This window comes from Trachemys scripta, chromosome 1 (assembly GCF_013100865.1).
Source record: "Trachemys scripta elegans isolate TJP31775 chromosome 1, CAS_Tse_1.0, whole genome shotgun sequence".
Lineage (NCBI taxonomy): Eukaryota > Metazoa > Chordata > Testudines > Emydidae > Trachemys > Trachemys scripta.
The window spans coordinates 23,819,415-23,844,768 of record NC_048298.1 but is presented as its reverse complement, the minus strand read 5'-3'; the positions used below and the strand labels follow the sequence as shown (position 1 = coordinate 23,844,768).

The window sequence follows — 25,354 nt, the reverse complement described above, 5'->3', positions numbered from 1 at the left end:
TAAAGAAGGGGTTCTCGGGGGTTGCTGCCCCTACTGACAGTGGAGCTACAGATGAGAGAGGTTCATGAGGGCATAAAATAAGCTCTCAAGCTTTCGATGTGCAGGAGCTTGATGACCAGTTTTAGACATAGCGCAGTATAGTAAGTCATAGAATTGTAGACTGATTTCTTGGGAGCCAAAACGCCTACTTATGATCAAATGTGAACTGCAACCCTAAAAGTGGTTTTATCCCACACATTATATAAATAATTCAGTAAAAGGAAATGCTCAGCATTATGCACAACCACAAATTTCAAATGATAACAATTCATTTAAAAGCAGCGTACAGAATATGGCACCATCACAAAGCTTACATCAAATTCTTGTATTTTCAGGCATCAACCTGTGTTGAAAATGTTCTTTGCAGTGGTTTTATACTTTTACTTGAAATTCACTAGCTTTCAGAATAGGCGGGGTGTGCAGATCGAGTTTTACACAAATCCTGAATACACAGGATTGTGCAACTGTAGAAGGCACTAACAGTAAAACCCGTTTCATACAGCAGTCAAATAACAGCAGTCATTTAACATATACAAAGGTTGGGTAAAAAAGTCCTCACTTAATGTATTGTTTACTATATTTTAATAAGTATCATTCACCATCACTGTACAGTAATCTTCCTTCACTGTTCCTTGATTTTGAATATCTTTGGCCTATTACATCCTCAGGGAACCTGCAGCTTGATGGATTGGAACCAGCTTTGGCTTTTAAGATGCACTGTGCCATCCTGTGTGTCAGCCTTAATCCATTTGTCTCTTTCATTCATTTGATTCATATGACCTGAAAAACAAAACGACATTCAATTTGCTATTCTGACACATTAACAGTTTCTGCAGTATAAGCTTATTCAGAGCTTTCTGGAAACATTCTGCAAGAGGATTTTATTGGCAAAATTTGGTACATTTCTTAAGATATAGGACTGTTTTGTGTTTCCTTATTGACATGATACCATTTGTTCTCTGCATTCTTTCAGTAATATGCCAGTGGAATGAATCTGGAGACTCATAATATTTTCTATTCCATAAAACCATGTAGATTAGAATTGCAGTGCGAAAAGAGAGAAGGTGGAGGAGGTAATATCTTTCATTGGACCAACTTCTGTTAGTGAAAGGGAGAAGTTTTCGAAACACACCTGTCATGGAAGCCAGCAGCTTTCATCTCGTCTGCAAACTAGTCTAAGAAACATGGGTGAATGCCATGTACCATCATGCTGATTTACTGGGACCAGTTTGCCACTTGTGGAAATGTTATTCTTATTACGGCAGGAACTGAAGCAGTACTCTAGAACAACTTTGCAAATGTGCCTCGGTTAAAACCTGCAACACAAAGAATGTGAAATTCTGGCTCCAATGAATTCCAAGACAAACCCCGCCATGACTTCAATTGGCCAGTTTTCATCCCTAGAATCCAAGTCTTCTTCTTGAGAAGAGGCTGCCACTACTAACTGCGGTTCTATGGTGTTGATAAGTGGTGGCTACTGCGAGACTCTGGACAAAATCACGTCAACCTACAAGAGGGCTGGGAAACTATTTCAAAGCAACTGAGAAGACAGTTTGTTTACCCAGCTCTCCCACAGAGCAGGCAGGGATGTCAGTTTCCTAACCTACAGATGGTGCAAGCGCTTTGGGGATCTCCATGTGGATGCTCCAGTGTTTACTCCTCAGTCCCCATGGCAACATGGCTCCCATTGAAGCTTTGCTCCTATTGGTTCCCTTCCTGCATTTGGGCCAAAACCCAGGTTTCTCAACTCCATCTGCCCAAACACTCCGAATGGCTGTCTTTGAAAAACATTTAAAAACAAAAGTGGAGTTCATGACAATGTAGGACGGATGGGGTGTGCAGAATATTTGCCATTGCTGAAGTTTTAAGTTCCTCAGAAATGTTATCTGAATCCCTATTACTTTTCATTTGCCATAGCTCTCTGGAGAATGAAGAATAGAAATGAAAAGAGAATCTGCCTTCTGAGTAGAGACAGCCCTTAAAACATGAAATTAGACTGAATTTTAAACAGGAAATAACCTCCAGGTGTCAAAAAAATGAGCTGACAAAAATATGAAGGAAAACAATTTTCAGCTGTTCCCTTGGTAATGTTGTATGGTATCTAGAATGCAGCCATATTTCTAGGCTGTAAGAAGAGGGGACAGAGCAAATAGGTGGAGCACAGAAATATATGCCAGGAGATGGAAGTGGGAGTTGAAGGTGCCAGGTATCTCTCTGGTATGTTTTCATAGACTCCAGCAAGTACCACAGCATATGCATCATTTACCTCTTATTAAATTATTGCTACAGAGCTGGAGAAAATCTTTAAACAAAACTAACAGAAAAAATATCTGAGATGTTTCAAAGTTCTAAAGTTGTCTGGGCTCAGGCTCTAGTTTTGTATTTGCTGTATTAATAAAAATGATTAATTCCTTTTGCTTCCTTTAGAGTTTTGTCTTGGCCACACTGATGGGGAATGCAAGACCAACTTCCCTGTAACCAGAGTCCAGTGTCTGAAGTTCCACTTCCCTGGGACATGGAACCAAGAGCTCCCGGGGGAACAGATTCCTGAGCCCATCCCCATTAGCAGTTTAAATCAGGCTCAGGAGCGTAACATAGTTTAAAGCACATGAAAACTGTCCAACTAAGCTACAATAATTTTATAAAACTGTGTTGGAGTCTTGCCGGAGTAGTTCTTGAGCACAGTTTTGTCTTAACACTCTTCAATGCTTGTACTCCGAATAAGGAGCCTCTAAGTAGGTTTTGAAGGCTGCTTTGCTAACACGTTTAAACTAGGATAGCAAAAGCCATTTAGGTTTTTATCAGTGTGGACAGGGCTTTACTTTCAAAGCACACCATTCATGCTATCTGGGCTATGCACCAAACATACTGCATCTAACCATTAGCCATTCCTTTCAACTTAACACCTAGAAAACAGTATCTTTCCACATGTTTTGATAGTCAAAACAATTGTTCTCTAGACAAAGGGAAATATGCACAGGCTTTCCCGGAGAATGGAGAAGCTAATATGATGCCTTCTTAAGTTGCAAGACACGGAATTTTCTTATTTATTTTAATGTGAATTAATAGAAGAATAACCCTCCAAACCTAAAAATCTACAAAAAATCATATGCATGGGATCTACAAGCTATGGATAAAAATGAGAGCTGTGATTCACATTATAACCCAAACCTAGGGTAACCATACGACCATTTTGGCCAAGACAGTCCCCCTTTTTAATCTGTCCCGGGTATCATGACATTTTTGTCAAAACTTGCCATTTGTCCTGTTTGCTCTTGCCAACTGATCATTAGGGACAAATGCCGAGTTTTCAAATTGTGGGGCCCGCCCACTAGGGGTGCATGGAGGAATGTTGAGGGGGGTGAGCAGCGACGCCAGGCGTCTCAGGCAAGTGTTAAAAACAACAAGGAGTCTGGTGGCACCTTAAAGACTAACAGATTTATTTGGGCATAAGCTTTCGTGGGTAAAAACCTCACTGAGGTTTTTAGTCTGTTAGTCTGTAAGGTGCCACCAGACTCCTTGTTGTTTTTGTAGATACAGACTAACACGGCAACCCCCTGATATCAGGCAAGTGATGACACTAGACGGCTCAGGCCTGACACCAAGCAGCTCGGGTGGGCAGCCCTGCATGGCCAGGGTCGGACAGCCAGTCGCAACGCCAGGCAGGGCTGGGGCCAGTGGTGACATCAAGCAGGGCTCGGGGAAAATCTCCCCGAACAACGCCAGGTGGCTCGGGCCCGGTGTCCTTTTTTCAGTTAGGGAAATATGGCCACCCAAACCATTTTCATATGATGATGTGGAAAATTAGGAAATCAGTCTCTGGAATCAGAGTCCAGACTTTGAATTGCTCTCTGTTAAGGCAAGAACAGATGGAGAAATACCATGCCAATGGTGGCTTTTTATTCACACCTTGTGAGTAGTACATGACCAAAGGTTGGCTGCCAGTGCAAGGCTCTAGTTTAAATGAACCTTGACAAGTCTCACAAGTTTTTAACTTTCTTGAGTTAAATGCAAGCTGAAACCAATCAAAAATCTGTTGGACACAAGCTGATCTAATGTGTTATTAAGAAGCTGGATTAACTTTCTATATGACTCCAAGGAATTTCATCTTTTGCAGATTTTTTTTAACTTCTTGCTTAAAGGAGCAAAGTTTCACCAAGATGTGCATACGGACATTGTGAAACTGTAAGAAAGTCTCTTCCCACTCAGTTTGGGTGACACGGGTTTTAGCAGCATTTGATTCTAGGAAAGAAAGAAATTCTTGAAGAAGTACCTTGAGAATACAGAAAATGATCAGGGTGATCTCCTTTGTTGGGATCAGGGCTCAAACTTAAAATGCAGTAGAGGCTTTTCAATTGCCTTCTTCAAGGTGTGGGGGAGAAGTGGTACTGAGCAATGAGGGATACCAGAAGAGAAAGTCCTCTAAGATGAGCCCTAGCTCTCTGGGACCCATTGGAGAGGGAAAAACGGAGCGCAAACAGATTGCTTTGACCCTTGCAAATTTCTTGAAGGTGAGTCAGCAGCACCTCCTGGTCAATCATGTCAATATCACTGACAGGTCAAGCAGTATTATAATGGAGGCCCACCACTATATGTGGCCAATAGGAAGCAGGCTCCAAAAGTTACCAAGGCTGTCTCTGCACCAAGAGGGAGCCTGAAACCTGGCTAGAAAAGATCCAGGATACTGAAGGATGTCGGGTGTTACTGGCCATCTCATCCATTCCACTCTCAATGATTTTTGCCATGGAAGGAGAGGTTGGCGACAGGATGGAAGCTGGAAGGATCAGCAGTGCCAAGTTCCACCCGTGGAAAGTCTTAGAAGTGGCTTCCCCTACAGTCTTCAGAACCATAATCTGTGGTATTGGGCCAAACTCCACCAGGAATGGCAGTCTGCTCACTTGTTTCTCCGGTGACTTGTTTTCCTTGGCGTTATAAAAAAGGCTACTATACTTTTTTTCCTCCCTATAAACCTCACCACTAAATTAGAGGCTGGATGGCCCTGGGGACTAGGAATGATGCATTGACCCCTTGCTCTTTAACAGGGATAAAGGCAACCCCCAAAACAACACCTAAAGAAGGGCCCATTTTGACCCCAAAATATGAGAGTGATATGATCTACTAGCTGGTGCAATACGTACTGAAAACATTATGTGCAATGTTAAAAGCATCTGACACACACCAGCCAAAACATCATATAATTCAATTTGGTGAATAAAGTCAGAGCCATATGCTCAAGGATTTTATAAAAGTCTGCCCGGTTCTCATTATTCCCCAATACTTTACTCCCCTCTTGGACATGAGCAATAACTCTGACCTTCCAGAAAATGGATTGCTTAGGTGAAACTTTCCTTGCCTTCTGCGATGGGTGAGCAGGATGCTTCTCAAAAGATTTGTCTTTTTTTTTTTTTTTATTTGAGATTAAAACAAGGCACCATCGTTTATAAGACTCCATAAAAACTGCTATAAATTGCTTTCTCTGCCCATTCCAAACTAAGCTGCCAAGCATGCAATTTACTCAGCCTGTCTCCATGTTCATATGCAGTATCTCTGCCCGAGATCTGCTGGGAAACAGAATATAGTATGCCTGGTTAATTTCTTGTCTCTGCGCCTGAGAAACTTCAGTCACTGGGATTTTCTCTTGAAAATGGTTTATTGTCTAGTTTGCTTCTTTTATTTTTCAAATCAAAAACTCAGTGGCTGTTTCTCTTTGCTGATTTTTAGGAAACTGAGTATCCTCACTTCCCCCAGATATACTGCTGGTGAGGGAGATGATGCATCCTTGCTAACTCTTAAAGATGTATTCTTTCGGAAGGACTTAAACTTCAAGGTTGTTTACTAGCTATCTGCTAGGTATTGCAGTGATGGGCATGCTGGAAATACAAAAGATGGATTAGAAAGAACTATTCTCATGTCCCAGGATCCTCTAGTTTGAGTGAAGACTCAAAGTGGTGTTAGGTTGGAAAGGTCGCAGAAACCACGTAATGATAATAGATTATTTCACTAAAACTGACCAGATGAGCAAAAGAAAATTCATGGCTGGGGTGTTGGGAAATAGCTGGGCTGACTGCCAGTTCCCTGAGACCAGCCCCCTTTCCCTTTGAAGATCTCTTCACAACAGCAAGCCTCTATTCTCAGTGAGTCTGTGTTCTTTGGCACATGAGCAGGGAATGCAAGTGTGGGGGAACCTGTCCATTGGCTGTCTTGCGCCTGAATGATTCCTGCCTGTACCTTCATGATCTTCCTTTCAGTCACCTTATAGCAGGTAGGTGCAGGTTGCCAGGTAAGCTCTTGGCCAATCAGGCTCTCCCCAGAATTCTGCCAAGCATCCTTCACTTTAATTACATGGTCCTTGCTGTATGTCCTGTACCCTTCCCATTGCCCATGAAGTTCCACACATAGAGTTCATAGTTTGCAGATACCTTCTGATCTTGAGTGAGTGGGCATGGACCAGGGGTTAGGCCACAGCACTTCTTCCTTATTGCCAAAGAAAAAGATAGGAGTGTCTGCCTACTATCAGCACCAGGAAAGGAGTTATACTATCACTTTCCACCTATGCAGCCTGACAATGCTAAGAAGGAAATTGGGCCATAGAGTTTGCAAACCAACTCTTAAAACCTATTTTTAGATTTCCTTAGAGTAGCCACTGACTCCTTAGAGAACTGAGGGCCCATCCTTGTTAATGACTCCTTCCATGTTTCCTATTTCCCTTCCTCCCACAGCAAATGCCCCAACTCCTCTGAACTGATCCTCCGTCTCCCGAGAGAACAAATGCCTTCCCACTTCTCTAACTTTCCCATCACCTCTCCTCTCAGCATACTCCACCTACTACTCACCCTAGGCTGTTTCCCTCTTGTCTTCATGCTATTGTACCTAGTAGCAGAGAGAGGACTAGTCGCATGAGTATTACACCAAACTCCAGGGTTCAGTGAGGGTTTCCAAAGCTGGAGGTGGACTGGATCAGAACTCACATGATGCAAGAATTCTACCCTAGAATCATAGAATATCAGGGTTGGAAGGGACCTCAGGAGGTCATCTAGTCCAACCCCCTGCTCAAAGCAGGACCAATTCCCAACTAAATCATCCCAGCCAAGGCTTTGTCAAGCTGGGCCTTAAAAACCTCCAAGGAAGGAGATTCCACCACCTCCCTAGGTAACACATTCCAGTACTTCACCACCCTCCCAGTGAAATAGTGTTTCCTAATATCCAACCTAGATCTCCCCCACTGCAACTTGAGACCATTGCTCCTTGTTCTGTCATCTGCCACCACTGAGAACAGCCGAGCTCCATCCTCTTTGGAACCCCCCTTCAAGTAGTTGAAAGCAGCTATCAAATCCCCCCTTATTCTTCTCTTCTGGAGACTAAACAATCCCAGTTCCCTCAGCCTCTCCTCATAAGTCATGTGCTCCAGACCCCTAATCATTTTTGTGACGTTCCCCTGGTGTTATCTGGACCGGTGATCTGCCAGGCCACTCCAATCCTCGGCTCTGGGAGCCAGCCTTACTCTGCTCTGCTGTGAGAACCCCCACTCCTGGGCTGTTCACGCACAGCCTCTGGCATGTAAGCTGCTCCCAGCTACCTGAGTTGGCCCTTTTGACCAGCTGCTGCTTGGATTGTGCAACCGAATGACACTAGCCAATATCTCCAGTCCCAGACTCAACCTTAGGAACCTCCGTCTTGCAGTGTCCAATTATGCCAGCTGGAGGCTGCAAACTTATATGTGTTTGTCAATTTAACAAAGAAATTGATATGTACCAGGCTTGTTATCCCAAGGGGGGTCTCTGTCATGCTTCAAACCAAACGCACTGCTTCAGTAGAATAAACAAACAGAGTTATTAAGTACAGAGATAGATTTTAAGTGATTATATGTCAACGCACAACAAGTCGGATTTGGTAAAATAAAATAAAAGCAAAATGCATTCTAAACTGATCTTAACACATTCAGTGCCCTTACAAACTTAGATGCTTCTCACCACAGGCTGGCTGGTTGCCCTTCAGCCAGGCTCTCCCCTTTGATCAGCGCTTCAGTCACTTGGTGGTAATGTCTGTAGAAGGAGTTGGAAGAGAGGGGAAGAGCATGGCAAACATCTCTCCCTTTTATCATGTTCTTTCTTCCCTCTTGGCTTTGCCCCCCCTTTCAGAGTCAGGTGAGCATTACCTCATCGCAGTCCCAAACTGACCAAAGAAAGGGGGATGACTCACTCGAGAGTTCAACGCATTCTTTGTTGTTGCCTAGGCCAGTGTCCTTTGTTCCTGTGAGGCTGGGCTGGGTTTGTCCCATACCTGCCCTGTGAACTGCCCCTCTGCTCTTAGAGAGTTTTTGCCTGGGCTTGCTTTTAGCCATGAGGACACATTTTCAGCCTCATAACTATATACATGAAATTACAACCTATATCATTACTATAACAACAATGCTCAGTGCATCATGAGCCTTCCAAAGACACCAGACATGACAAACTTTGCATTGGATACCCCACAATCATATTATAAGGATGAACATGGGGGTGCTAGATGTTCCCCCGAGGTACAGAACATCACATACACCAACTCTCCCCTGGAAGAACTCCTAATTAACCTCTCACACTAGAATTCCCAAGAGATATGTAAAATCCATTCAAAACAGCCAGTTCCCAGCATTAACCACTTGGAAACCAGCCAGCTTCTGAAGGGTTAACTATTTTTGTACTAACCTCTTAGCTTAGAGACTTAAAAGTCTAAATTGATATCCCCTTGTGATGTGGGGTTTTTATGGTTTGGCAAACACGGGTTTTTTTCATCTGTTTTATATGTTCTGCAGCTAAAACTCAAATGAAATTGCTGCCACGCTGTCCCTAAGGTTCCCAAGGGGAGGAACATTTTTCACCATGTATCCTATCTGTTATTTTATTAAATTATTTGTAATTATTTCAGAGTCTACTTGTATCAGAAGATGATCTTACTGGAAAAATAATACTTTCTGTTACAAAGGGAATCTTGACATTTAATATAAGACATTGTTAAATTAGTTGAAGGCAGGATGTGAAAAGAAGCCAGCCTACATTTAAAGGAAACAAAGGAAAACTGTATAAAAAATACAGAATTGGACAAGGTTTATTGTTAAAGCACAGCTCCCCAAAATGTTATATTCAGACTATGAAGTCATACACTGTATGAATCATACATTTGTACAGTATCAGAGGGGTAGCCGGGTTAGTCTGGATCTGTAAAAAGCAACAAAGAGTCCTGTGGCACCTTATAGACTAACAGATGTATTGGAGCATAAGCTTTCATGGGTGAATACCCACTTCGTCAGACGCATTCTGTACATTTGTACAGAATCACAGGGTACAATCCTTTATCCAAATACTGCTGAAATACAGGACAAAGTATATTGATTTGTTCCTAGAATATGGGACATTAGGCACTAAATACAGTTACAAGGCACTAAATACAGTTACAATGTCCCATTAAAATAAGGTAGAGATGGTCACCCTACCTGTAAACATGAACTGTTATTTCCTCTAAACTATCTGCATTAGGATTATTGAAGTCAATCAATATTAAAATGATTTAAATGTGACACGGATAGAAATAAAGCAACATATGATGCAAGGACAGATAATCCCAAAATCTCTTACTGAATTTCATATCCATAGTCATTGGGTGCCTTATTGGAATGCCATGGGCTCTTTAAGGGAAGTGAAAACTAGTGGCCAAATGCTGCCTTCAGCATGTAACTCTCATTAACTCCAGTGGCCTTTGGGTGTTTACATTTGAGGACTGACTAATCAGGAGACACTTTCAGTCTAAACTGCTGAACCGTTTGTATGCAGAATGGTAGGTTTGTGGGTCATTTCTGTTTCAAAGATGATTCGCCCCCATCCCTCCCCCACAAAAATCACAGAATGTTAGAAGTAGATGCTGACCACCTCCCCCTAAAACAAACAAAAAACCACCCATGGGCCTGATCCGGGTATCAGAATGATCAATCCCCAAGTTAGAAGAGGGGCCACTCAGCTCACATGTTCATTTTATAGTGCAAGGGTACGGGTGTTTTTTTTTTTTTTTTTTTTAAGTCCATGAGATCCAAACCACTGGCCAATCACCAGCTCCCCACTCACTGTGGCACGTTGTTTAATTTAATCCACGATGGAGAAGTGAGTCTGCCTGCAGGGATTATGTCACTCTGAGGATCTTTAACACTGCTTTTTTAAAATTCTAATGTCATATCCTCTATATATTACACACTGTGCACTGAATGAGGGAGGGAAAAATAGTAGGTGGTGATCATGTAATTAAAGATGGCATCATAATGCATATGCACAAGGTGGCCAAATTAAGATTACACAGGTGCCCTTAATTCCTTGCATTTTGAGTGCTTGACTTTGCAACCTTAACATTCTTTTAATATAGATTTGTGTGTGTGTTTTCTTATGGTTTTAAAAAAGCAAAATGAAAAAAACAAACTCCATCGTGGGTCATCAGCAGGGTAGGGAACCTTCAGTTCCATCACACAGACCTAAGCTAAATGGAGTGACTGGTAGCAGTGGTAGACTGCTATCCATTATGTGGACCAGTCACTAGAGGGGGGATGAGACATATGTTTTGCCAGTGGATTTCACAGTTATAGATAGCTCACAGATAGCAGAGGAACGTAGAGACTCAGGACTCCTAGGTTCAGTTCTAGGTTCTGCACAGGAATGTGCTCTAGTGGTTACAGATGCTTCTTTGTGCCCCTAGCCTGTCTTTGTCCCCTCTGCTCCTATCAACTCCCTCATCCCAGCTCCAGCCCCTCCCCACATAGTCCTATCCACCCTCCTACATGCAGCCCTGCTCTCTGGCTTCTGACACTGTCCCTTTCTGTTCTTATCCACTATCCCCCAGCTCCTGCCCACCCTGGTTCCTGTTCCCCTTTGGCTCCTGCAACATCCTTTCATCCCCCTTCCCCCATTTTTCACCCCTCTGAATTCCAGTGTGCCTGCTCCATCCTTCTCTTTCTTACTGGCTGGGCCCCAACAGAGGGAGCATCATGTATAAAATATAAATATATTTTTCTAAAATACGCTGCATGCCCCTTTTACCCTGGTTATCAGAGGCACTCAGAAAACATTTGTAAAGATTACTGTGTTATATTTTAATACACATTTGCTGGTCACCTATTTAATTATACTCAGCTGTCTAAACCAACAACATACACTCTCTCTCTAAAAATCAGTGGGCCAAATTCTTGCCCAGCATAGCTCCACAGAAGTCAATGATGTTACGTTGGGGAAGAATTTGGCCCTACAACTCTAATTAGCGAAACAGCTGATCGGTATTCACATGTCATTTACGAAGGCATGAAATAAAAAAGGCATCTAATAACAGATGTGGAGGCCATTGGCACAAGCAAACATCTGAAGTTGAAACAGACGAAACAGGAAGAAGCCAAGAGCAATAAAACTGTAATCAAACATCTCTATGTTTTATTTAGGCCAGATAGATTTTTTAAAAGCAAGTCTTACCAGTAATAGTTATGTGACCCTCTTTAGGGGCACACTGGGTTTCCTGTAACTGGATCTCTGGGCTCACATCAACCTTGCTTCCAGATAACTGTAAATAAGCTTTGAGAGAGGCAGGTACCTTGACTGTAATAGAGCCTGTTATAAATTAAAATGAAAGACATGGATGTTAATAGCCAAGACAAAGCAAACAGAGAGAGGGCCTCTGCTAGTCTGCTCTTTTCTGAGCTTACATGGGAGAGAGAGAGTCCTAGTTTTGCTCAAGAATCTTCAGAGATGCTGGCTTCTTTTCTTGCCTCCAGGAGGATAAAAAGTACTCCTGTTGGACACATGTATGCTCATTTACTGCAAACAGAAGATTGTGCAGCCGTATACACCATCAGTACAAACAGCTATTTTCTGAGATATCTTCCCCTTGTAGCAAGAGCAAGTACTTCACATCCATTGAGAAGATGCAGCCTCACAGTTGATTCTAGCTTGGGGAATAAATTGCTGTCTACTCCACAGCTATTGTCAATTACATTTTACAGCTGATCTGTTAGCAAAATTACAACAGCTTCAGTAATCTGCTCTACCATAACCTTAAGATTAAAAATTGGAAGTCTGGCCTCTATTGGAACAGCAATCCTGAACTACTTTCCCTAAATGTGGGCCCCCTGTTGGGTTGAAGCTAATAGCTGAGCCATCCAGTTACCAGTCTGAGACATATTTGGAATAGTTAGATCAAGGATCTTCAGTAGCTGTGCTCTGTGCATGAAGGCGAAAAACAAAACAACTCCAAACACATTTTCTGAATAAAAGTTTTTTATTTTCAGCCTGATTCCTGCTTTCGCTTTGCAAAAAATTTCATTTTTATATAGCTACATATATACTGTAGGCCCAACTCAGAACATAACTAGTGCTTTGATACACTATTTATATATCAATCCTCCAAAGTAATATCCATGATGCTACCTGTACAAGAAAATGCAAACAATAGACATATAGGGCCTGATCCTATCCCTGCTCCACACAGCACAAGGCAGTCAGAAAGCTACCCTGATAAGGCAGCTGGGAATTCCCCTTGTATATGGGAATCCCAGGGTGGTATATCCTCAGCTCTATGTCATTGGTTCCTGACCCTCCCTAGAAGACCACAACTATCAGCATAATTCAGGCTGCCATAAATTATGATGGGCACAGAAGAACCAGCCAGATCAGGGGAATGCAAAGATGGCTCACAGACACTTTCTCTATCCTCATGTCCTGCTTGGTCAAATTCAATGGTCTAGCGCAGGGATCGGCAACCTTTGACGTGCGGCCCATCAGGGAAATCCGCTGGCAGGCCGGTATGGTTTGTTTACCTGCAGTGTCCGCAGGTTCGGCCGATCGCGGCTCCCACTGGCCGTGGTTCGCCGTTCCAGGCCAATGGGGGCTGCAGGAAGCGGCAGCGAGCACATCCCTCGGCCCGCACTGCTTCCCGCAGCTCCCATTGACCTGGAACGGCGAACCGCAACCAGTGGGAGCTGCGATCGGACAAACCTCAGATGCTACAGGTAAACAAACTGGCCCGACCCACCAGTGGATTTCCCTCATGGGCCACATGCCAAAGGTTGCCAATCCCTGGGCTAGCCCATAAAACCTGACAAACACTCAATTATTTTGAGATTACAGGCCAGGTTCTGCTCCACTGATGTCAACAGTTATTCTGGATTTACATTGGTGTAACTGAGAGCAGAATTTGGCCTATTCTGTCTTTGTCTTCACTGGAACAGATGTCAGAATATGTTTTGAAAATCAGTTTAATAATTTTTTTCATTATAACACTTATGGAACACATTTCCCTCTCTCGATGGTTAAACATTAATGTGAGTTACTGGAAGTAATTCCACACCTGGTTAGGTAGTAATGTGAATATAGTTCATCCCATCACAGGAGATGGAGTGGCTAGTGCAGGACAACAAAAGATAGCACACGGGAATTAATTCAGTATCTTTCTTTCCTCTCTTGCTGAACACTGCATTCCTACAGGACCTGTTCCCCATTTCAGGGATAACAGGGGACAAATGACCACACAGAAACACTGGGAGAGTGCAAAGGCATAACAGAAATGAGAATGAAGAGTACTGTATAATGGCTTTTGCAAATGCATTACTCAACATTGTAACACAAAACACCTGCAAGACATGAGTGTTTTTACTATAACAGGACCTTCAGGTCTGTGCTCTTTCAAATGGCAAAGGGGTAAATCCAGCTTTTGAAGGGTGATGTTTTAACAAGTGAAGTTCTGATAGGTAAGTAAGTAGCTCGCAGAAATTAGGGGAGTAATTAGCTCATTTAACAACAACATGTCCAGGTGCTCGGGCATGCGTCATCTCTCTGGCTCTGCCTTCCCTTGCGTTGCTGCTTTGCCATTTTAATTTCATGGTCTCCACACACAGTAATTCTTTTCATGGGAAAAGGGCATGGAGAAATGAAATATGAGCCTCATCAGTTCCACACACCTGCCAACAGCATGGAGTAAACGGCACTGATGAGGCAAAGGGGGATTACAATCCTAGTCAGTTCTGCAGGATTCTACTGGTTTGGTGGGGAAGAAAGGTGGAAAGTGTAAGATTCCCACTGAAATGAAAGCCCCAGATGATTTTGTGGGGTCTATTTTAAATAAGATTGTCTCCTGCAGTACTTACTGTGCTAAGAGCCAATATACATTTGCTAATGATGAATTAGGTAAGAATTACTATTTTACTGTAATTATTTAAATATAGAGAGTGGTTAGTTTTACCATCTCATAAAACTTTCCTTTATAACAAAGGTTGCCATAAAATGTTGCAATTTGCTCACCTTTCTGGCTTTTCAGATCCACTTTTCTCACTTGATTAACATAAACATCTATTTCCCCCCGACGTGTAGAAGCTTTTAGACACCCATCCGATGACTCTGAAAAACGACAGAATAAAAGGATTAAGTCAGAATGATGTTTACTCTAGGATTTTTGAAGTAATTTTCAAAATATTAAACCCTGAGCTGGATTCAGCCACTGGGATAATGAATTGGTATTTTTTGTGATATAGCTTTCCCTCATCTAAATAGGACCAGACTCCTGTCCTACAAGCAATGTTATAGTACACAGGCTTTATGCAGGAAACCTTCCTCTCTCACCTGAGCACTGAGCAGCCATCTTGTTGTTTCTGGGTGTGTGGAAGCTGCCATGGCCTACTCCATCCTCCCGGGGTGGAAGTTTTACCATTCTACACCACTGGCCCAATCATAGCATCTCTAGCTTGCTATAGAGGGGGAACTATGCAGACAGCCAGCACAAGGCCTAAGCACCACTTAAGCCTTCAAATGAGGCCTGCACTGACTTCTCTGTGGGGTAGATTTCACTCAGAGAAAGGCACTATACATATAAGGTTGCCAGGTGTCCGGTTTTCGACTGGAATGCCTGGTTGAAAATGGACCCTGGCAGCTCCGGTTGGCACTGCCGACCGAGCCGTTAAATGTCCGGTTGGCAATGCAGCGGGGGGCCGGGGCTAAAGCAGGCTCCCTACCTGCCCTAGCTCGCATGGCTCCAGTAAGCGGACGCCAGGTCTCTGCAGCCTCTAGGCACTGGAGCGGCCAGGGACTGAGCGCTGCCCCCGCTTCAGTGCCGGTTCCGCAGCTCCCATTGGCCAGGAACTGCAACCAATGGGAGCCGCAGGGGGCATTGCCTGCCGGCGCAAAGGAAGCACACAGAGCCTAGAGGTCACAGGAACCTGGCGGCTGCTTCCTCAGAGCTGCGGTAAGTGCCACCAGGACCCCGCACCTCCCTCCACTGCACTCCAATCCCCTGCCCCAGCCCAGAGTCCCCTCCTGCACCCCAAACCCCTCATCCCCAGCCGAACCCCAGAGCTTGCACTCTCAGCCAGAGCCCTTGCCCCCCTGCACCCCAACCCTCTGCCCCAGCCTAGAGTCCCCTCCAGGCCCAACCCCAGAGTCCTCATCCCCTGCCGGAGCCCTCACCACCCCACACACCAACCCCCCGGCCCAGTCCAGAGTCCCCTCCTACATCCCAAACCCCTCATCCGCAACCCCACCCGGACTCTCACCCTCCCACACCTCAACCCCTTGCCCCAGCCCGGAGTCCTCTCCCACACCCCAAACCTCTGATCCCCAGTCCCACCCCAGAGCTCACACCCCCTGCTGGAGCCCACGCCCCCCTCCCACATGCCGAACCCCTCAGCCCCAGCCCGGAGTTCCCTCCTGCACTCCAAACCCCTCATCCCCCGCCCCACCCCAGAGCCTGCATCCCCAGCCCAGAGCCCATACCCTCTCCCGCATCCCAACCCCCTGCCCCAGCCAGGTGAAAGTGAGTGAGGATGGGGAAGAGCAAGCGGCAGAGGGAGGGGATGGAATGAGCGGGACCCGACCTTGGAGAAGGGGCGGGGCAGGGGTGTTTGGTTTTGTGTGATTAGAAAGTTGGCAACCCTACATACATAGGCAGTAGGGAGTTTAGCATAATGACCTCCCATCCCCTACACAGCACAACTGAGATGATTTAACTAATTTTTAGGCCTTGTAGAACAGTGTTTCTCAACCTTTTTGGGCTCAGAACCCATTTGTAAATGTTTATGGCCTATCATGACCCAGTAAATAGTCTGGGGCTGGAGGCTCTGGGATGGTTTTAGTCGGGTTCTGCCTCTGAGGGGGTTGGGTCCCGCCCGGCCCTGACCCCACAGTGTCAGTTCCCACAGTTCCTGTGAAGATGGCTGAGCTTGGCTCTCCACTAGGGTTATCACCTGGCTGGTATTTGACCAGCCTGGCTGGTTTTTGTTTTTTTTTATGGATTTACCAGTTGCCAGAAAAATAATTTAAACTGCTGGGTATTTTTTTTATGTGGGTCTAAAGATTTGCATTATCATCACAATACACTGGGATATCTAATGTTAAAAGTTTCTGTGTCCAGCTAAAGATGCTGCAGTGTTCCCACTTCAAAGTTTAAGTAAGAAAATGATGTTATCGGTCTTATCTATATGTGTTCTCTTTCTAGATATTATAAGTGTCTTGTGGTTGGGCTTGTGGCGGGCTTGCCTTGAGGGGAGGAGGTGCAATTTTTTTGCATATCAAAGGTGGTAACCCTACTCTCCACGCTAGGTGTTGCAACCTCTGGGGTTGCAGCACCGCTCAGGCTTGGCCCCACACCCGTGACCTGAACAAATTTGTGAGAGTGGAGTTGTGACCTGGCTCATGGGGTTGCAATGCCATTCACTCAAATTGGACCTACCCAGATTCCTGTCATCCTGTCGGCTGGGCCAATCATGAGTGGCGCTGGGACCCCAGAGGCTGCAGTGCCTGAAACAGAGAGGTGAGCCAAGCAAACCCATGGGACAGGAGCCACCACATGACCCTTTCAAACAATCTGGCACCCCAATTTTGGGTACAACCCAATGGGTTGGGAAACACTGTTGTAGAGTATACGGGGACAGGATATTCTCACTACATTTTAATTTTACTGAACTAGAGAGAGAATTACTGAATTTTGATATTTATAGAAAACCAGCACATACAGATAATGGTCTGATATCTCGCTACTGTCTCAGAAAGCAGTATACATATGTTTTCCTTCATATATTATCAATTTTCATCTATGACAACTGAAGTCTCTCTAAAGAAATGACTACACAAATACAATGCTTCAAAAAGGGCAAACCAGAGAGGAAGACAACATATTCTGTAATTGTCTTCATTTCCGGTCATTGTACTTGCAATTCATTCAGGCTTCAGATAAACAAGTTTCAACAATGTTATACTGAAAATCTGAAGAATTAACTTTTGACCAAACTATGGAGTATTTTTTCTGTAGATAAAGATTCTAAATCCCAATCTTAATTTAAGAAGTATATAGAAACTCCAGAGATTTGTAAAAATCTGAAAAAAATATCAAGCCATGCAGCATGATCAATGGTAAATGAACTAAAAATCTTTTGTCCAGACAACAGTTGGAATGAACAAATCTTTCCACTGTGAATTTCTTTTATCCAAAGGATGTATTGGCAAGGAATGTGAAAGGTTGACAGAAACCATTCCAATTTTCTGATGTTTTGCGTGTGCATAAAGAAGATAATCTGCCAGAAATGGCTAAAACTACATACATGAGTCTGACTGAAGCTAATTAGAGCTGACTTGGCAATTTGACATAGGGAAGATTTCTGGAGAACAACATGATTGATTAGTAGTGGGGGGAAAAAAGAAGAATCCAAGCATAATGCTCTAAGCTTTGCTTATTGCTAAAGAAAACAGAAATCACTGAACTGGTCTGCAGTTTTTTGTTTTAACTGAGCTCTCAACACACAGATGTAACTGACCAACACACCAATTATAAGAGTAACAATGTGGGAAGGGAATGTTTTCCCACAGCTAAGGCTGCTTTCTTAGAGGGGAAAATATTAGGAAGAAAAATAAGTGTGGCCAATCCAGCTCTAGTCAGCTGGGAAACTGACAGCATCTTTTGGTTCATTTAAAACAGCAGTAACAGAGTAGCATCCACAGAACTCTGAAAGGGATTTTGCTGAAACTGGGCCATAACCAAACAAACAATTGGCTCAGTACAAGTCCATTTTTACCTGACTGGATGCTTCATGGGAGAGACACACACTAACCAGATTGCTCAGGAGAACTGCTGCTAACAGTCTGTATAATACAGTAAGTCACATTCAGCTGAGATCAAATTATTGAACCAACCCTTATCTGTTCCCAGTCCTCAAATACAGTGTTTCTATGGACAATTCTTCAGAGAAACTCTCCTGAAAAAAAGCTCTTCTGGGATTCTCTACCAGGGAAGCTACTTCGTCCTGACATCAGAACAATAGTAACTGAAATACTTTCCTCGTGGATTGTATCTTCTAAATGGACAACCTACCTAATTCTCAATTATTGAGGGACAATCTCCACTCGTTATATTTTGCTTTCCACAACCAAATCTCTGTACAACTTATCATGAGTGATGTACCCGATTATTCAGATTCTAATATTTAAACTGTATTGTTAAATCTATTCACCTAAATTTGGGTTATTGCTGATTATGTACTCTATGTATCATATGACTTTAAAAACAAACTTTGTATTTGTGGATAATCTAAGCACTATACCAAGATATACAGATACTCTTTTCTCAACCTATGTATTATATAATTTTTTTAACATTAGCTTTAATAAAATTTTTTAAAGGCTGACCATTAGAAATTTGCCAGACTTCCAATTCAAATAAAGGGACTACACTTAAAAAATAATTCTATATTTGAGGCAAAACCCTATGTCATGTAAGTGCACTCAGAGATGTTCCGCTTTGCATAAAATACTTAAATATTCAGTGGAACAGGGACTGTAATGTGGGTGTCTCAGGTAAGTGACCTAACTATTGGGCCATAGATTCTCGCAGTCTCTCTGCTCCAGTCAGGGCCGGCTCCAGGCACCAGCGCAGGAAGCAGGTGCTTGGGGCGGCCAACGGAAAGGAGTGGCACATCCAGCTCTTCGGCAGCAATTCAACGGCGGTTTCCTCAGTCCCTCTCGGAGGGAAGGACTGGCCGCTGAATTGCCGCCGAAGAATGAAGTGACGCGGTAGAGCTGCCGCCGAAATGCCGCCGATCGCGGCTTTTTTCTTTTTCTTTTTTCCTGCCGCTTGGAGCGGCAAAAAAGCTGGAGCCGGCCCTGGCTCCAGTAAATACTTCAGTGTTTCATACCAAGTGGAACAGCTTCAGTAGAAAAGAGAGCAAGATCCATCCCAGAATAGCCCACAGCCTGGTAGTTAGGGCACTCACCTGGGAACGGGAGATCTGGGTTCAAGTCGCTGCTCTGAATCAGGCAGAGTAGGGACGTGAACATGGGTTTCCCATGTCCCAGATGAATGCTCTAACCACTGGTCTACTTGGTATAAGGGCAGCCCCACAGTTGCTGTCATCATTGTGGTGTTTCATGCAGGACCCAATCCAGTAGGCATGCTATAGGGAAGCTTCAGATCATGGACAATTGGTGGGGGAATACCTAGTTCGAAGAGACCAGTGTAAGTTTGAAGATTCATATGTCCCTTCATGCTTCAACCACCATTCCAGAGGACATGCGTCCATGCTGATGACAGGTTCTGCTTGATAACGATCCAAAGCAGAGCGAACCGACTCACGTTCATTTTCATAATCTGAGTCAGATGCCACTAGCAGAAGGTTGATTTTCTTTTTTGGTGGTTCAGGTTCTGTAGGTTCTGCATCCGAGTGTTGCTCTTTTAAGACTTCTGAAACAATGCTCCACACCTTGTCCCTCTCAGATTTTGGAAGGCACTTCAGATTCTTAAACCTTGGGTCGAGTGCTGTATCTTTCCTTAGAAATCTCACATTGGTACCTTCTTTGCGTTTTGTCAAATCTACAGTGAAAGTGTTCTTAAAACAAACATGTATTGGGTCATCATACGAGACTGCTATAACATGAAATATATAGCAGAATGCGGGTAAAACAGAACAGGAGACATACAATTGTCCCCCAAGGAATTCAGTCACAAATTTAATTAACGCATTATGTTTTTAACAAGCATCATCAGCATGGAAGCATGTCCTCTGGAATGGTGGCTGAAGCATGAAGGGGCATACGAATGTTTATCATATCTGGTAATTAAATACTTTGCAATGCCGGCTACAAAAGTGCCATGCGAATGCCTGTTCTCACTTTCAGGTGACATTGTAAATAAGAAGCATGCAGCAGTGTCTCCTGTAAATGCAAACAAACTTGTTTGTCTTAGCAATTGGCTGAACAAGAAGTAGGACTGAGTGGATTTGTAGGCCCTAAAGTTTTACATCGTTTTCTTTTTTAATGCAGTTTTTTTTTGTACATAAGTCTACATTTGTAAGTTCAACTTTAATGATAAAGAGATTGCACTACAGCACTTTTACTAGGTGAATTGAAAAATACTATTTCTTTTGTTTTCTACAGTGCAAATATTTGTAATATAAAATAAAGTGAGCACTGTACACTTTGTATTCTGTGTTGTAATTTAAATCAATATATTTGAAAATGTAGAAAACATCCAAAAATATTTAAATAAATTGTATTCTATTATCTAAGTGTGAATAATCGTGCAATTAATTTTTGTAATCGTGCATTTAATCACGCAGTTAATTTTTTTAACTGCACAATTAATCACGATTAATTTTTTGTTTTTAATCGCTTGACAGCTCTAGTTCAAGGATCTAAATTTTGAACGGAGGCATCTAAGGTGGCAGTTAAGTGCCAAAATACCTTTGTGGCTCTAGAGAGACAAGGTGGGTGAGATAATATCTTTTACTGGACCGACATGTGGATTTAGTGTTTTCTTGACATCTATGATGCTGAAAATGTACCATACCTCTAACTGAAAGGGTCAGGCCCCAGCCTCCTCTGTGCATGCTGTGATCTGCAGTTGTACTGGTCAATGCATGTTGGCCTGCCCCTTTGTACCATCTGCATGACCTCTACCTCTCCACACTTTCCCGCCCACAGTACACTTTTCTCAAGTTAGGGCAGGCACTAAATGCTCCTTGGGATGAGATTATATCTATGTTTGGAAAACACTGAGTACTCTGTTGGATTTAAACAAACAATAATACAAGGCTACAATCCATGTTTAACTGTGGAATTAGGCTTTTGGAAATGATACTTTAATAATTATTAGAATATATCTCTGATGTTAGGTAATGAACTAGATACAAATGCCTAGATGGTAGATTAGGCAGAACATAAACAGTACTACGTTAATACTTAAAAAGTCAACATCTTTCTTTTTGAAAAGGCTGATGAAATTGATATTTGTGTTTAAATCTTCTTTTGTCTTCTATCTCTCTTAAACAAGTTAGAGAAGGAAATATAACAACAGGTTAAAAAACAGGGGCTGGAAAAACTTGGATAACAAAACAGTCTGAAATTTAAATGAATAATGCTGCAGGAAAAGTATGGTCTTGCAACAGTTAATGAAGGTTGGTGGGACAAAGTACACAAGTGAAATTTTAATAGAGAAGATACATAAAGAAAATAGAAAAAGGAGATGAAATGGGAGGGGGGTTATTTTATATATAAACACATACCTAGAGGGTTCTAGAGGGTGCTAATATGAATGAACTATTGAGGTTAAAAGCTAGAGAGAAAGTAGACAATATTTTACATTCAGAATCTGTTATGAACAGACAACTGAAAGGGAAATATAAGGATGAATCATTCTAAAGGAAATGGAACAGATGGCTAGATCAAATTACTCAGTATTCTCGAGCAACTTCAATGATCTAGGTATTTACTAGTACAAAAATGCAGTGAAGCAAAATGTCCTTGATACATTCTTTGTTTTATGAAAACAAAGGCAATCAGTGGGGAGACCAGTTTGGTTAGAGTTTATACTTCACCAGAAATGAAAATGGAAAGATGGGGATACTAAAGATGGTGATACCTGGAATCCACTGATCAGGATCAAATTGGAGTTTACATATCAAGGAGGAGAAGAATCCCCAGAAATATTAAGTATCAGCAAGAGGGAATGTCAAACTGAAAGAGTGACTGGGAAAATGAAATCGGGTTGATATATGAATCAATTGGTGCAGAGATACTATGTTAATGGGTACACTAGAGATGCCTAGGTCACGTCTACACGGTGTGCGCTATGGAGGCATAGTTATGGCACTGGAGCTATTCTCCTGTAACCCTGTAATGTTGACTCAGGCTACAGAGATGGAAGGGATTAATCTGTTGCTGTAGGAACTCCACCTCCCCAAGCGACAGAACTAGGTTGAAGAAAGAATTCTTCCGTTGATCTAACTGCATATACACAGGGTTAAGTCAGCACAGCGATGGCGCTCAGGGTGGTGGACTTCGACACTCCAGAGTGCCGTAGCTCTGTCAACCTAAATTTTAAGTGTAGACCAGGCCTAAGATAGTTGCAAGGAGGGGGAGTCTTAAAAGGTGTTCTTCATAAGGGTCAAAAGGAAACAAGGCTAAAATGGAGGACAACCACAACCAAAATACAGGTTCACTTTTATTGGTGCTGCATGGCATTTTTTCCTATTTTTGAACCAGGTGAGGTACAGAAGGTATCACACAAAATTGAAAAACATGAAAGAAATTAACAGACATCACACAAAGATTTATCTTAAGATTCCACAAAAAGATAAGCCACTGATTGTACAGAAATGACCTCCGAGATCTAGCAACCAGAATTTTTCCAAAACAATTCACTCTATCTCCTACCTGCAAAGTACTGTATAAAATAGTGACCCATATAAATCACACAACTACAGGAAACATATACAAGTAAATACCAATATAAGTTACAATAATAAATTTACAAAAAAAAGTGGAACTTGATACCTCCCAGTAAAACATTCAGTACATCAGCATAGGGTAGAACAGTTCCATAGCTTGACAATCAATTATTTCCCTTCCCTGACACTTAATAAGTGGAAATAATAAAGAAAAATGTTGACAGAAATTGTCCTTAGCTTAAATCTGAATATTTCCAGCAAAACTTCTTTAGTTTTCCCAAGACCACTAATGGATTCTGTTCCCACTAAAATCAATGGCAAAACTCCCTATAATTTCAATGAAAGGAAGATCAGGCTTTGATTAAGATTTGGTTAAGGAGACACAGCAATGATGGAAGGAAATTAATCAGATCTCATGACTCTGGAGGTGCAAAGCAGATGATTTAAGCCCTACTTAACTGTCCAGTGGAAGACTCCCCTGGTGTAAGAGAATCCTACAGTGGCATAGGGCCTCTGTAGCAGTTTTTATGCTACCCATTCTGCTGAACCCAAATGGAGGATGGTGACCAGGGAAGAGAGAGCATGGCCAGAGTGCCCATTTTCCACAACAGCCTTGTCAGAACAGCCATCATAACACAGAGAAGCACTAAAACTGCTCTACCTTGTGCCAGGGACCAGGCTGGTATCTGCTGGCATCAGGTCAAGAATGAGGCTGCATTTGCCCCTCTCCCTGGCTGTGTGCCAATCACAGCTCAACCAGTCAGGAGGATCTGGACTCGAGAAAGGATTGTAGGTGTTGCCCCATATACCTATAGCAGCTATCCACAGATGTTCACCTAATAGTGTCCTGGTGCTATTAGATGTCCAGACTTTTATAATCTTTTTCACTTTAGGCAGTCATCTGACCCAAACAGTTTAATAATATAAGCTTGCTTAAAACCTTGGAGGTTGCCAGCCCTCAAGATTAATGGGAAGGAAGAGACTTCTGGCTCATTTTTTTTTACCTTGGGACAGATTCTTATGAAGAAATACAGCATTCTGTCAGGGATGCTACTGTCAGTAGTTAAATGCAAGTAAAGAGGTTATGTAAGACTCCCTGGTAAAGTTACGTGAGAAGGTTTGTCTGTGCAGTCTGGACATTACCATTAAACACTATGACATGTTCTTTAATTCAAGGGAAGTTTTAAAGATAAGACGATGACGCATAAAGAAGTCCACTGCATCACAACAGTCTTCTGGTAATTCTTTTTAAATTTTTGAACATTTCAGGACTTAATTTCATCTTTACAACTGTAATCTTTATTTACAACTCAATAACATATTTTTAAAGGAAATTAATCCTTTACAGAGTTATAGGTGAGCCCGCATTTTATCATGTATTTACAATGAACAAATGCAGCTCTTTCTTACTTCATAGCTTCTTCCTTCTAGGAAGGATGAATTAATTAATCTGGATCAACTCTATGAATCAAATTCTTCTCTGAAAGTAGTTTAATTCACAACAGTAGTTACTCTGGATTTACACTGATGTAATGGAACACAGAATTTGTCTCTATGTTTGAAACATAATGAACATGCTTTCTGAATACAGTACATCAGTCTTGTACAGTTTAACAGTAGTTTAAATGTTGGTATTTAAGGAACCATAAATTAATCCAACTGCTCTTTTATTATCAGGTATTGGTTCATCCAAGCCACTACGCTAGACATGGAAACCACAATACATTTTTTGATTCAGGCAGCATGTATTATAAAACATTTTCATATACCATCCTTGAATGGGAATATTGCCTGATGGAGGTAAATTGAATAGGAATATATTTGAGTGTCTCATTACATATCCACTGTCTGAAATGTATATTACGTGGGAGTAATTTCTCACTTTTTGGATCTGAAGAATTGAAGGGTCTGACTGTGGATTAAATGTTCATCTACATGCATTTGTTGCTTTCTCATTATAAAATGGCCGTTGGCAGTTTTTTGAAGGTCTACAAGTCTCTAGGACAGGAACAGAACTATTAAAAACTTCTAGAGATAAAAGTTTTTTAAATGATTACTGTTACTTAATACCTGTATTACAGTAGTGTGCAGAGGTCTCAGTTAGGACAATGGCTCCATCATGCTAAGCACTATAAAACACATACTGTAGAAGATCAAAACATTACAGTGGACAGTTGCGTATTATAAAAAGAATGAGATTATCTACAGAAGAAAAAACCATTTATCTTTTTAAGCTGCAAGAAAACTCGTGTTGTGACTAAGAGCTGGGGGAAAGCTGACAGGTATGAAGAACCACATGGTTTGGGCAGAGACATCCCTTAGGGACAAATTTATTGAAGAAAGAACTCTATATCCTAGTAAAGAGGACAAGAAAGAAGTTGGTAAAGTACAAGGAGGCACTAGTAAGGAATGGTGAAATGTAAAAGAGTCCCATGTAAAACTAAACATGTGAAGGCAAGCAACTAAATATTGACAAACAAATGAAGGGTGAACTAGAGTGCCTGGTATTAAATGAGGATATGGCTATAACAGGCACCATGGAAACTTGGCAGAAAGAGGATAGTCAATAGGACACAGTAATATCAGGGTACAAAATACACAGGAATGATAAAG

General features: G+C 42.3%; 1 protein-coding gene across 1 annotated transcript in view; it reads right to left on the bottom strand.

Annotated features, from left to right (window-relative positions):
* Positions 1-604: 604 nt before the first annotated feature.
* FAM185A (family with sequence similarity 185 member A) overlaps positions 605-25,354 on the bottom strand; it is a 65,937-nt gene continuing 41,187 nt past the window's right edge. Inside the window, exons 6-8 of the mRNA XM_034766045.1 lie at positions 14,340-14,435; positions 11,520-11,654; positions 605-819 (exon numbers count right to left, since the gene is read on the bottom strand). Of these exons, the coding sequence (XP_034621936.1) occupies positions 704-819; positions 11,520-11,654; positions 14,340-14,435 (347 nt within the window). The 3' untranslated portion in view covers positions 605-703. The remainder of the gene's footprint in view (positions 820-11,519; positions 11,655-14,339; positions 14,436-25,354) is intronic.